Source organism: Pempheris klunzingeri, chromosome 11 (genome assembly GCF_042242105.1).
Source record: "Pempheris klunzingeri isolate RE-2024b chromosome 11, fPemKlu1.hap1, whole genome shotgun sequence".
NCBI lineage: Eukaryota > Metazoa > Chordata > Actinopteri > Acropomatiformes > Pempheridae > Pempheris > Pempheris klunzingeri.
In genome coordinates this window covers 21,735,570-21,750,137 of record NC_092022.1, presented here as the reverse complement: position 1 = coordinate 21,750,137, position 14,568 = coordinate 21,735,570, and the positions used below count along the sequence as shown (strand labels likewise).

The 14,568-nt window shown below is 40.7% G+C and overlaps 1 protein-coding gene across 1 annotated transcript in view; it reads right to left on the bottom strand.

Annotated features, from left to right (window-relative positions):
• LOC139209324 (uncharacterized) overlaps positions 1 to 13,860 on the bottom strand; it is a 29,606-nt gene extending 15,746 nt beyond the window's left edge. Inside the window, exons 1-9 of the mRNA XM_070838974.1 lie at positions 13,837 to 13,860; positions 13,613 to 13,687; positions 12,830 to 13,003; positions 12,487 to 12,644; positions 10,572 to 10,760; positions 9,667 to 10,297; positions 9,183 to 9,345; positions 4,308 to 4,419; positions 1,397 to 1,487 (exon numbers count right to left, since the gene is read on the bottom strand). Coding sequence (XP_070695075.1) covers positions 1,397 to 1,487; positions 4,308 to 4,419; positions 9,183 to 9,345; positions 9,667 to 10,297; positions 10,572 to 10,760; positions 12,487 to 12,644; positions 12,830 to 13,003; positions 13,613 to 13,687; positions 13,837 to 13,860 — 1,617 coding nt within the window. The remainder of the gene's footprint in view (positions 1 to 1,396; positions 1,488 to 4,307; positions 4,420 to 9,182; positions 9,346 to 9,666; positions 10,298 to 10,571; positions 10,761 to 12,486; positions 12,645 to 12,829; positions 13,004 to 13,612; positions 13,688 to 13,836) is intronic.
• Between the last annotated feature and the right edge of the window lie 708 nt (positions 13,861 to 14,568).

The window sequence follows — 14,568 nt, the reverse complement described above, 5'->3', positions numbered from 1 at the left end:
ATACAGATAATCAGACTACTTTCAATCATCTAAAGGAAAACAAGACTTAAGAGAAGTCGCAGCTCTGAGAGGCTGTGCATTGCTGGTGTGCAGCTTTGAGCTAAATGTTAATGTGCCATGCTAAAACACTCGCAATGACAACGCTAACATGCTCATGTTTAGTAGGTTTTATGTTAACTTTCTTATTTTAGTGTGTTTGCGTGCTAACATTAGCTATTTAGCAATTAACACATAATACACTTTAGGCTAATGGGAATGTTGCTGCAGGTATTTAGTGATAAAGTAATGGTGATAATTGGATGAAGAATCAGGATCACCACAGATATTAAAATTCAGCCTGAAGGGGACCTGAATGCGTGTACCAAATTACAAGGCAACCCATGTAGTAGTTGTTCCACTAAAGTTACATTCAACTAAAACTAAACATTTCAACTTCATGGTGGCGTTAGATGAAAAGCCACAGGGATCACCAAAGTGAGCACAATTCATCCTCTGGGGACCACGAATGTCAGCAGAAAATTTAATGACCATCTATATCATATTGGTTGAGATGTCTCAGTCAGGTTGTGGACAAATCGACCATTAGACCAGCATTGCCATCCCCAGAGTCAAACTGCTAGCGTGCTGCACAGAAAGCAGCTGAGGGTGACTGTCCTCCGCGTCATGTGGAGGACACACCTGACTCCGAGTAATGATGCTGAGATGGTGATAATTCAGAAAGAATGTGTCATCCCTTTCATTTTCTTTAATAATCTAATGGGTTTTAGGGGGGAAATGTGTGGAATAAGTGAAAATTGCAGAACATTACATTTTGATACAAAGTGCATAGGAGTGAGCAATCACCTCTAATCTTAGGCACTATAACTGATGCCATTTCAGTGTCTATTAAGTGTAATATGTGAATGTGGATCAGTTTTAATTGGTAGGTACAAAGAGGACTGATTGTGTTGTCTGTTTCAGCATTCAGGCTGACTGCAGTTTACCAGAGACAGCATGTGCTTCCAGAAGAGCAGGGTTTCTATCCTGTGTGTTACATATGAAATCCCTTATATCTGGTGTCAAATATCCCTGAAAAGGCACTGTGGGCTGATCCTGCTGTTTATCTGTTACCCCTCCTGTGGCCTTCAGCCAACCACACATGGGTCAGATGACTGCCAATCAGTGCTGGAAGGTGATAACCAGATGAATGGTAGGAGCCTGACAGGACACCCACAAGTGTGCGGATGAGGACGCAGAAAGATGACTCGACAAGGCCTCCTTAAAGAAAGTGCTTCATTTGCAAGACGTGCATTAGATTCTGCTTGCGTCAAAGTGCCACAAGTCAAATCCAAGGGAAATTACTATCTTAATTCTTGTAATCATAATTCTAGTTAATCTGGGGAATTAAAAACTGTACCTCCATCATGTACTGGTCCACAACATGCAGTTCTGTCACCGGTCCAGTGTAGGATTTGTACTTTTCTACATCATCCGGGGTGGGGACGTACCTTGAACATAAAAACAAACAGTAACAATATCACTCTTCGTAGATGCTAGTTTTTAAAATGCCTCCATATACTTTTGAAGTGGGTAGGGTTCTGCTGCAAAAAGGTGATGTCACATACGTTTGAGCACCAATCAGGATTTAGCAACGTTTGAATCAGGATCTAATGAGAGATGTTGGACTGTTTGGTCACTGTCAATCAAATCTAATCCGTCAATCAAATCTTTTTTTGGATTTTTGACTGTTTTCAGACGCTTTAACAGTCTTATTCCTTCCATTTTGTGTGAATTTGTGAAGAAAATTAAAAGCAGGTACACTAAATATGTCAATAGAGGTGTGTGCATCTTACCAATAAGGAAAAGCACTATCCAGTGTAGCCAGTGAGCCAAGTGGAACACACTTCCAATTTAACATAACAACCTGTGGTACTTTAGCTGAAAGGGTGATATTTTGCAATTGGAGAAATAAAAGTGGCAACATAATAATGTATTTTCATCCTTCTCTGCCCTTTAGTATCTCGCTAGTCTGCTTGCAATATGTCATAGCTAATTTTAGTTTCCTTCTGTGGCTGCTTTATTCTTTTTATGAGTGTGTATCTGTATGCTTCATGCATCATTCTCATTTCCTTGTGAGACTACTTTTGTCAATCTTAGTGATGTTTACTCTTGTCAGTTGTTGCAAAGGTCATATGAACCTGTGTGTGTCTTGAATGCTCTGTAATAGTTTTTAATAGGCTTCCTGGCATTAATGCTGTACCCCTCATATGTGCTTTGTGCTCTTTATTAATATATAACACATTTGCATCATGAGGCTGTCTTCTAAATAAATCAATAATGTAACATCAGGTTCATCTGTATGATACTTCATCACTAAAACAGCGTCAGAGGTCATTACAGAGTGTCTTAACACCTCTAAAAATCTGGTCTTTGCTGATTTCCAGTGGTGTGGTCCAGGTGGTCCAGTGGTGGACACTGTGACATCACTGGTGGGTGTGCTTACAGGTCCAGCAGAGCACTTTGTGATGACATGGCAAAGCTGCTGACCAAATGGTTGCTTATTTGCATGTCCTGCAGTTACAGAGCAACCTTAAAATGAATTTGTAGCCATGTTTGTGTCTACGTAATAACTCTAAGTCCAGTATTCACTCTCTTTTCACTTTGTTTTTGGTCTCTCAAAGCACCAAAGGGAAATATGTGACTCTGCTAAATTCCTCACTATGTTCACCAGCTAGCTGCTAACTGTGTCTGTCTGCCGTTTGGTGCTGGGCAGGTTTTGTACAGTGAGTTTATCTGAGCTTTTTTTTTTGCTTAAAACAGTTGCCTGCTGCCCCTGAAACAGATGCAGATGACAGCAATGACTGAACCAAAACAGTAAAGTTGCAGGCCATAAAACAAAATTGTGAGCTAAAAAAAATCTCTATAGCTCATAGAGCTAGTAGTATATAGTTCATCACTACACTGTGACCGCTTTCACATCACACATACTGTAGTAATTTGATAAAAAAAAAAAAACACTGATTATAGCTGCTTTAAGGGTCCACATCAGACAACATGGTTAATAGCAACACAAAAATAATCACACATGCCAAAAAAACTAAAAATAAAAAAATCAGACCTTCAACGAAAATAATGGAGGAAAGCTTAGCAGCAATCACAAAAGTAGAAACTTTTCCTCCAGAGCTGACATCTATAGGTGCCATAGTGAATATTTTATTGGGGTAAAGAGTGCATGTTGAAAATGTATGGCCTCCTCAAAGAGTCTACTGTTCATGGAGTTATGGAGTTCAACTGCGTCATTTTTGTGTTTATCCATCATGAAAAAGAACACACACAGATGTACATACAGAACTATAAATTCATTTTAAAAAATGTATGTGAACATTGGGGATGTATCTCTGTTTCAATCACACATGCTTTCCCACTTTGACCTTTGCCTCTTCATGTCATCACATGTTCTGTAGTTCCCTTCCTTGGACTGAGGCCATTACATTGATTTCCCGTGGCCTGGGGAAAGGCGAGTGATTAAAAGCCAAGTAACGCTGATGGTCTTCGCCAGCTTCTATAAAACAGCGAGACGCTGATGGGAACAGCCATTTACTCGTTTGCACTGAATTTGAACCCCGCTCATCTGAAATTGGACTTCCTCCTTCTGTCATTTCCGTATGTTCTGACCTCAAACCAAAGGTTTTCACTTTTTCATGAGCCAGCCTATGTGCCACTAGAGTAGCACCGGCCATTAATATTGCAGCACCTGTTGGGAGTGGCTCTTTCAAGATTGTATTCCTCGGGCCTACGCCACAGCACATTAAAATATATATTATGTTTTCATGGAATAAATAAAATCCTCCGGTACATTAGATCACTCTTGCCTTCCAAGGGGTCAGCATCCAGAGCCAAAGTAAACAGCAGGTAAGAATAAAGAAGCATTTTAGCCGCTTTCACCACTATATTCCTGAGGGTATGTCAATAGTTTCCATCTCCACAAATAACCCAAGATAAAACTTTTATTAGTAAGCTGCTCTAGTAAAAGGTTTTGGCATCTGCTCTTTAGTATTAGAACACCGTGAAGATTGCTGTGCAAAGTGTGTCTTTTCCTCACATGAACTGACAGTGCTTTCCCCTCCCTCTCATAGTCCCGACTGTACCACACACTCACAACACTGGCTGGTGATTTGCTAGGCTGCTAGTTTCCAAAGGTTTCCTCTCCACACATCAACCACTCATCAGCCGCACAACTCAGCCACGAAAAGTCATTCACCTCTCAGCTTCGGTTGTGACACTGGTGGGAATGAATACAAATCAGCTTTTTTGGCGCAAAGTCATACCTCCTCAGAGAGGTGATGTGCTCATCAGACAGGCCTCCATCTTCCTCATTAATGATGAACAGTTTGTCCTTCAGCTCTCCCGGTTGCACTGGAAAACTTTTGAGGAAAATGTCTAGAAGAACAATAGATTAAAAAAAGTCAACACACTCAATGGTACATGAAAGCTTTTCTCTTGACAGATAGTCTTCTTATCCTGCGATGAAATGACTCAAAAAGCATTCTGAGACAAAGGGCCCTTTGCTTAATTACTTTCCCTCAAATGCCTAAGGGAAATGCACAAATTTGCATTCTATCAAGTCAAAGCTGATGTGATTTTTTTTTGTTTTACAGAAAATGCCTCTGCATAATTCAGGAGCTGTGAGAGGCATTCATTAGGAGCCTGCTTCAGAAATTTTAGACATGTATGTAAAATACATGGTGGATTTTACAAAATACAGTTGAGATGTTTGAGCATCAGACATTCAGGCATTGATTTGGAAGTGTGACTTCCAACTTTCTTTTACTCCATTGTGATGTTGTCAGCTAATTTGTGGCCCTGATTCCTGATGAATTCCTGCACTGCAAGTTATAGCACAGCAAACATTCAAAGCAAACATAAAAACAGCTTGCCTGGCTCTGTTTAGAGATGACAAAATCTGCCTCTTAGCACCTTCAGTAATTAACATGTTGTATTGCATATGTTTAAATCATTTCAAAATTCGTTCTCCCATGCAGTGCCATAAAACTTCAACTTGTCGTTTTTACATGTCTGTTTTTTCAGACTAAAACAAACAAAACATAATACATATATATTACTACACTTTAGAGGTGCTTCTAGGAGGCTTTTGTTACCTTCCGACAGAGCCAGGCTAGCTTTTTCCACTAGTTTCCAGTCTTTATGCTAAGCTAAGCTAAGTAGCTGCTGATTCCAGCTTCATAGTGATAAGAGAGTGGTATCGATCTACTCATCTTACTCTGTACGAGAAAGCGGATGAGCAGATTTCCCAAGACGTCGAGCTACTGACTGTCCATAAGGGTTGACTTCCAAAATAGAAGTCTACTACTGAATCTAAATCACCTGATTGAAAATCTGCTCATGACAAAGCGAATAAAATAATCATGTTAAATGAGAAGCATTTTGAACGCATAAAGCTGTAATCAACACATCTCCAAGTCCTTGACATTAAAGACCTGAGACAGTAATTCCCTCGCCAGGACCAACAGAGGCTTTCATGTCATATTTTCAAATGAGGAATCACTACAATCAAACATCCAAGAAATGTTGAGCGCTACCAGTGTCCTCAAGAGTGAAGGTTAGGCCTCTGGCCTTCAAAAAAACACACATGTGCAAATCAAGCCCTTTGCTGATTGCCACTCAGACAAACTGGGCATTGCCCTGGCAAATTAGAGTATGGTGTTGGAGAATGTATCCCACTGGGCCAAGGAAGCCACAGGTGTACTTTTAATTAGGAGCGTGACATTTCCATTCATTAAATACGCAGCATGCACCAGGGCTCTCAAGGTAAATAACCATATTATTCACATTGTAAACAGAAATGCATTGTGATCGTCATACAAACCCACAATGGTGGCAGCCACAATGGAGAGATTTACTAATATACTTCAGTGCACTTCTACGTACTTGTGCTTTGAACTCCAGCATTAAATTCTGTGCTACTTTATACTTGTAGCCCGCTTATCTGAGAGGGAAACAGTCATTCCTTTAATCCAGTCTCAGTGTTATTTGACAACTGGTTTTACTTGAGTTCAAAAAGAACATATTACATATGCATGTTTTTGGCTTGTGACCACTTACAAAAAAGGCGTGTCTAGATGGGGCCCATTGTCACATTTCAGATCTCTATGCAGCAGTTAGCAGTTCCACCAAAGAGACATTTCCCCTCTAAACCTCTTAGAATAGGACAAAACTCATTCATATAACATATAATGTGTGGAGACAAATATTGGAGAAAAGTCCCAAAAATTAAAACAGTAGCAGAATTTACATTTCACTTCTTTCTTGAATCATCTTAGGACCTCTCATCTTGTGACCCTTCAGAGGCGCACGACCCTGAGCTCCACGTTGAGCAGCTACAACAGTAAAATGCCACTTATGTACTGATGCAGTATTAAGTTAAATACAGTGACATATCAGTCACACAGGGCGTTTTATACAGAAGTGCTTTTACTTTTGATACTGTGAGTATCTGCAATCATCTGCTTAAGTTTCCCTACTTTTTCTTAAATAGAATTTTGAATGCTAGAGTATTTTTACATTTTTATATTGCTACTTTTACTTAATTAAAGGTTCTGAACACATATGTATTTTGTTCCATCACTGATCTTATGAAAGGTGATGGGTGGCATATTGCAGAAGCCAGTCTGTGTGCAGACACTTCATTTCATCAGACTTTATTAGATTAAATGGATTTAAATGTTGTGGTGGCATGCAGGGAAGAGCTGCTCGCGGCCATTACAGAATCCCAACACACACATTCACACATCCATTTTTTTTTTTCAATCTGCTAAGTAGGTATTTTTCTAAAAAATGCAATGAAAAAAAATCAATATGAGCCACAGTGTTGTGGTCAAAGGTCTTCTGGATTCCTGTAGAGCACTTAAAATACTATAAATAAGTACATGGATCATTACAGCATTGGCCTATGGACTCTTGATGCAGCTGATGTTCCTGCTTGCCCGCAAGGATCATGTTGATTACCAGAGGAAACCACTCAAAACCGCAGTACAACAGTAATACAGCCACCTGCTCAAGCTGTCTAAGTCCATCTGCCTCAGAGTGTAACTGCAAACAACATTATGTTTTTAAAGTCACAGTGCAGACAGTAAGACTACCAGTCTCATGCCTGATGCTAATTAACGGTTCTGAATTTGTTCGTTAATTATTGATCACATGGTTGCAATGCGAGTGGAGTCTGACTGTCTGCTGAGCTGTTGCCTTCTTTGTAAAAAACAATGCAACATTCAGCATGCATACCGTCTCCCAGTGTAGCGTGATCACATGAATAAATAGTGTGGCAAAGAGTGAGATGAGCTGAATAAACAGCACAAATTTAGGCAGGTTTGTGGTGATAAACATGCAAACAAGCACAGGGAGGGTGTGTGTGTGTGTGTGTGTGTGTGTGTGTCTGTGTGGGGGATACGAATAGCTAGACAGAGGAGGAGAGAAAGAGAAGTCCTATTAAAAAAGATTTTCATACATGGCATCAATGAGAAATTAAATCCTGGAGGAGTTGCTTTGTTGTGTAAACAGGTAGAAACCACCTATGGTCTGATCCTGTTTTTATGACAAAATAAAATCTCTCACTGCTCGTCTTTTTAGCTGCTTATTGTGCGGGTCATAGTAGCAGTAGGTCAACAGCCTCAATGTAAGTGCAGTTAACAGCAACAAGCAGTCAGTGAATTCTGTCTATCGTCTGGTTAATTTACTCACAGCTGAGGTACTTGCACTTTGCTTTATACGTCTTCTCCACTACAATTGAGAGGGAAATGCTGCACTTTTTACTTTCCCCTGATTTTATTTGACAGTTTAGTTATGAGTAGATTAGATTTTACATACAAAATTTATGAGCTTATATAACAGCTAAAATTAGCTTCACTTTGACCAGCTACAGCCATAAAAGGCTGCTTACGCATTAATGCATCAGTAATAACAAAACATCATAGTATAACACTCATAGGTGCCATAAATTTTACTTTTAATAGTATACTTTGTTGATAATATACTTTTTTAATATTACATATTTTTTACTTGAGCTGCAGTTTCCCTGGAGAAGTTTTATTTGTAATTGAGTATTTCTACATTATTCCAACTTTTGCTTAAGTAAAGGATCTGAATATCATTGCTGAAATGTCACTTTCTATATTGGTGTTAATAGGACCAGAGAAGGAGAGACAGCACAACAGAGAGTTTCCCTTGTTCTTTCAATGTCTAAATTTTTCTAAAGCTTGCAGGAGGAAGATACATGGCCTCAGGTTGCCTGCAGGCTGTCATCGCTCAGCTCCTGACACAACAAAGTTTCCAAGTCAGGAAGGAGCACAAACTCTGAATGCTGGGGTATTCTGTATCAAGACAGGAAATCGCTGTCGTTGTCACTCAGATCCCCAATCCATATTTTATCAACATGTGAGCTCTAATTATGTTGCCGGTCTGCACACTCACTCTGATTCCATTTAGCAGCCCACCGCCACCACATCTGTATCACCTCACAGTGTCTGAGCTCCTTGGATGAGCTGTGAATAGAAGCTTCTGAAATGTTCTCCCCTGGCTTGGGTCTTGAAATATACAAACCACGTACACTCAGTTAATCAAAAGTGAAAAGCCATTAGATGAGATATAGAATGTTCCACTCCACAATAGCTCTGCAGATTGCATGGGCAGTTATGGCACCGCAGGATTGGTGACACACTGCCCCCTGCAGATACTTACGAGGCACATCCATCTATCTGCTTAACAGCTGCAGTGGCGTCATTATAGTCTAAACCATCATTTTAAAGGAGCAAAATGGCAGCATTTACAGGCCCTCCCTAAAAGAGTTCTCAGGGCAGCTTCCTTTTAATTGGGCAATCAAAGTCTAATTTATGAAAATTAAAAAGCCTGACACTAACACAACTTCTGCAGAGATCCTGGTTACTCTTTCTATGGGGTGCTTCCCTCTGGTGGTTGCGAAAAGTGTGGGTTTATTTCACACCGACGCTTGTAATTCACAGAGGGAATAAGCTCCCTTATTGGGCTTAATCCAAAAGAAGTCCTTTTCATTACACCATGGAAATCCGATCTCCGTTGCAAATTGCTGAAAATGATCTGTTGCAGTGGACAATATTTATCAGCAACTTAACCCCAACACTCAAAAACATATTCATTGTTGAGCTACTCACTGAAGTTGTGTGCAATCTTGTGGTTGAGCATAATATGCTGGGTATTACTCGGCTCTGCTGCACTAAACGTCCCCAGATCTTTAACAGCAAATTGCTCATATAAGCGTGATGTGTCGATTTCAATCCTCCTGCTGCTCTCTTGTATCCAAAATGATTTTGCAATCTGCCAAGAAACAAATTAATTCAGTAGTGAGACAACTCCATTCTAAGAGGAAATCAATGTTGACATTACAAAAGAGCAACACTGTGAAACCAATAACTGACACACGAAACGAAAAATAATTCCCAGCAATGATGCAGTAAGAGAAATAATGAACTGAAACCAAGCTGAAATTTTCTGTGTTTGACAAAAGCATCAACCTCAAAACCTCAAACATGAGTAATTCACACTACTGAGACCCTTTGTTAGAGTTATAACTGTGAACACGATGTAATTTAGTGACTTCTGCTGGACGCAGTCTAAACTGATGAGTGACAGCGTTACCTTGTCTGAGCCAATGGGGTCCCAGTGGAAAGCCTTGGTCAGTGGCTTTGCCAATTTCGTCATCGATTTGAAGAGTAAAGGTGGGGGGGGTGGGGCTCTTGGAGGTGACGGCCTTTTCACAACTGGCGATTCTGATTCGTGGTTTAGAGACTCTGGGACTGTGGAAGAGGATGAGGGGGCATTATGGTGGATGGGTGATGGTTGAGGAGAGGGGGGTGAAGGTAAGGCAGCAGCACCAGGAGAGGTTGGTGATGGGACGGGAGGCAAAATGTCAGGCCCGATAACTTGAGCAGCAATCCTCACAGTGCTGCGAGGTTTAGGAACGGGCTTTTTATAATCATGTGAGGGGCAATTTTGACTTGTGCCAGCAGCTGACAAATGATTTCCACCAGAAGTGGGGTCTGCATTAGCTGGAGGATAAATAAAACTTCCACTTGACTCAAGGTCTGTGTCTGTGTCCTCTTCGGTTATGCTGAGCTGTCGTAGACCCATTGTTTCCACAAACATGTGTTCACCCCTGGACTTCCTCTTCCAGTCTGAACACAGTTTGTGAATGGCCTGGACCCAAGCATCTCGATCCCTCTGTACAGCCCCAGGGGATGTTGTTTGATCTGGCAAAGGCATCCGGAACCTGCAATAAATCAACAAAACTTAACTCAACTTCCCACATTAGCTGAGACAAATCTGATAATCAACACCCTGGGCCTGTGTTTGTGACATTATCACTCAAACAAGGCTGTGTCATAACTGCTACAGTAAAAACAAATGGATTGCAGAAGAGACTGCAGATTGAAATGACACCTTTTTACAAGGCTGTAGATAATCACAGTTGATGTGATAGACAAAAGTCATTAGCTGCTTCTTCTTCTTGTTATAATTTCCACATCTTAATAATCCTCACTCACTGGTATTCATTTTTGTGGGTGACCAGAGTGAAAGTGTCGGAGCTGTGAGGCGTCCGTACGCTGGTGTCGCCGTCTGACAGGTGAATCACAATGGGCACGGGCGCCACGGATGTCACCTCACCATCTGCGGGGCCTCGCTGCCTGAAGGGGACCAGTGTTAGCTGACCTGGGTGGAGCTGGACCTCGTATCTGGAACATAATGGAGAAAGGGTAATGTTTAATGCAAGCCACCACAATAGGACCTGTGTCCAATAATTCCACACTACATAACCATTGTATTCAGTAGGTACAATATATTGTTGTCATATATTTTCTAGTGTAATTTTTGCAGTTAATATACTTTCTATCCATGTATTTTACTGTTTTGTGCTGTGACTCACCAACACTGGATTCCTGAGGCCAATACTGACATTGATATTTCGGATAAAAAACTGCTGGAATAATAATCAGCTGACATATCGAAATATCTGCTATAAACTCATATCAACTGATAAATCGACCTAACCTATTTCCAGCCCTGGATTAAGAGTACCGTCTCTAGTTTGGACAAACACTATATGATCAAACTGTGACTTTTTAATGCCTCTGTCAATTCAACCTAACAAAGAGAAAGCAAAACTTTGTTGACGTTGGACATTTTGGGTAATGAAGATCGTTGCCTCTCATGTATCTGTCCTTTAACTAAAAATGGAGCTACAGCAAAGAGTACAATTATTTCAGAAAATCTAAAGATCACTAATTGGCGTGAGCGTCACAGGCGGTGTGTGACGAAACGTAGAAGAGGAGCCAGATGCAGACTTGTAATCAGAACAGGTTCAGGTACTCGGGGAGATGGTTGATAGTGTACAAGAACAAGACCAAAACAGCAAGTAGAAGCTGACTCACAGACTAGAGGGATGGCAGATACAGGTAGAGATACAGATTCAGATACAGGTAGTAGCTATCACACAAAGGCACAAGGAAGCATTGACAGTGTGTCAGGTGTTGGTAGGTGGATTTTGGTTACAGGCGAGCTGTTTCTGGTCTTTGTGCTACGCTGAGCTAACCACCTACTGGGTCTAGCTTGACATTAAGTGTACAGACATGAGAGTAGTAGCAGTCTTCTCATCAACCTTCAGCAAAAAAGCAAATAAGACTATTTCCAAAAAAAACTGTTCCTCATGTGGGAACTTGAAGACACATCGTGTGTCTTGTAAAGGGATAGTTTGGAGTATCTGAAGTGGGGGTTGTATGTATTATGATGTTTATCTATAGTTAGTTATTATCTACATTAGTCGGCATGCCCTCCGTAAGGAAAAGCTGGCATGGACACTAAGCGATGTACTGCTGCAGATATTTTCACTGCTTTGTATTGCTGTTAGTCAGCCAGTCAGACAGAACTGAAGCTTTTCTCTCTTTCTCTTCATTTGCTTCAAAGTCACCAGATTCCACCAAAGTAATTTCACCTCGCAGAACAAGCAAGTGCATCGATCTGTCAGTTTTTATTCTGAACTACTGTGTTAGTTCATTGATGCAGGCAGGTAAAATTTTGACAATGGAGTCTGGTGGGTTTGAAGCAAGCAAAACAGCCCAGTCTGAGTGTAGCACGCACTTCAACTGATATTAATTTCTTCAGGGGGGCTTTTTTTTAAGTGGCTAAATATGTTTTTCTGATGCCCCTGTCCACAGCAGTATACTGTAACACATCTGGAGAGGGTCCTAATTTTGTCACATTTCCAGTGTGACCTCAATGAAAACTCAAAACCTGCTCAGAATTCACAGTTCTGATTTTCTGAATTATTTATAAGGTGTATTTAGAACTATTTGTTTATAACTGAGAATTTGAATCTGAACATGTCACTACAAATATTGTAATAGCTAAAGATGTTGCACATTTGTTGTGTAGCTCTTGACACTAATAAGGAGACATCCATACTTCACCCATCTGAACGATGCCAGGCCACCTCGGTGCAGTAACAGGACCCCTTCCCGAAGGCTCAGTGATGCTTGAGGCTGCTGATGTGTCTCAGCATTGACCTCCTCAGGATCACTGTATATGTTCCCATAAATGATCTGATTCACAAGCTGCATTATCTGAGAATCACCAGCATGAAAAAAATCCCAGTGAAAGCATCAGTCACAACTGGCCACAGAGGAATACAAGAAGTACATATTTCATCTTCAATACTTTTTAACGATTATAGATATAAGTACAGCGGTTCATCATGTAGTGACTTATTTTTATGGGTTAAATGTTCCCACACTAAGTATAAATGTACCTTGTGTTTGTCCTCCAGTGAAGTGGCCTCCAATTCATAATCATGATGTCCTTTAAAGGAAATGGAGAACCTGGAGCCAACACCATCATCACAACTCTTGACACTGGAGAAGGGAAATTGTCGCTTGATGATGCCTTTCTCAATGCTGCACAGCATTTTGGTCTTGAAATCAATCTGCATGCTCGCAAAAGAAGGGTTTAGATTAGTGTATTAGCGCATGTCTACTGGATACATAGCACAGTCAAAATTATCCGATTTAATTTTCTTATTTTTCAGCCAAGCAAAAAAGCTGCTCCAGGCTAAAATATATATCTCATAAACTATTGGATGGGTTGCCGTGACATTTTTTAGAGGCATTCATGTTCCCCAGAGGATGGATCCTAATGACGTGTTGGTCCCAGTCCCCCAAGAACAACATTGGGCCTGAGGGCCAATTTGACACAGTGGCCAAAAGGGTCCATCATATGATGCCACTGGGCCCAAAAATAATTTCTCCTGCATACAATCATGGGAAAAGAAACAGCTTTACAAGAGTGGCTACATTGTTTTGAGTGTCACAACCTCCGTGAAATTACTTCAAAATTTAAACCATTCTGTCTGATAAAATCTAGAAGTATATCTAGTGTTAAACTAGGATGGTGAATGTGCTAATCATTATACCTGCTAAACATCATGTTAGACTCACTAAGCACCGCTGTGGCAAAGTACAGCTTGATAGAGCTGCTGCTAGGTGGCTGAGAGCTCAGTCCTCTTGGTCTTGTTCTTTATTTTCTTCCAACTCACCTGAATAACTCGCTTCTGCCACCTGTAGCGGCTGTGCTTGTGAACACTGAAGTTGTGCTGTGAGGGCTGCTGTTCCTGCAACAACAGCCAAAAAACCCAACTGTTAGACATGAATACATACATACAAGGAAAAGCTTTTAGTCACTTCAGGGACACTATCTTTTGTCCTTTGCCTCTTTCCTGTTAAGGTGAAGAACAAAAGCCACATTCCTTTATAAAAATACCTCCAGGCAAATCAAACTGGCCATGTACTGGGTTTTAAAAGCCATCCAGCAGGCTGAGCAACTTATTAACACAACAATGTTTCAACAGCAGCAGAGGACACGTGTCCTCATTCATGCCACCGTTTACCTCCAGCCTTTTTCAAGTAGGTCATTCACAAAGCGATATAGGATGCAAAGGATGTCTTTAAACTTGAGAGAGTTTAGATGAGGATATTAGCAGCTTGCCCCATTCCCTCCAAAGTTAAAATATAGACCTACCAACACACTAAATAACATGTTACATTTGGTTTGTTTAATCAGTACACAAGCTATTTCTTGAGCCTGCAGTTTTTTTAGGCCAGGGCAGCAGAGGTAAGCCGACATATCATTTATTTTATAAATTAAAATCTATCACACAAATGTGCATACAGTACTAGAATTCATCAGGATATCGCAAAAGAGTCGCATGACTTATTTCCATCAGGGCTCTGGAATGAATGGATGCTGAATATGTCATTAACTCCTGAGCTAAATATCTGCCTTAGAAGGTATTTAGTAGCTCTTAAATACTCCACTATGTTCACTGGCTAGTTGCTAACTTTACCGACGTGTTGTAGCCTTAGACTGCATAAAATAAGTGGACGTAGCCTTGGGTCTGAAAAGTGAAGCCAATGCGGTAGTCCCTTAGACCTGCATTATTTCTAATGGCCGGCAGAGGGGGGCGACTCTGCTGGTTGCAAAAAGAAATATGTA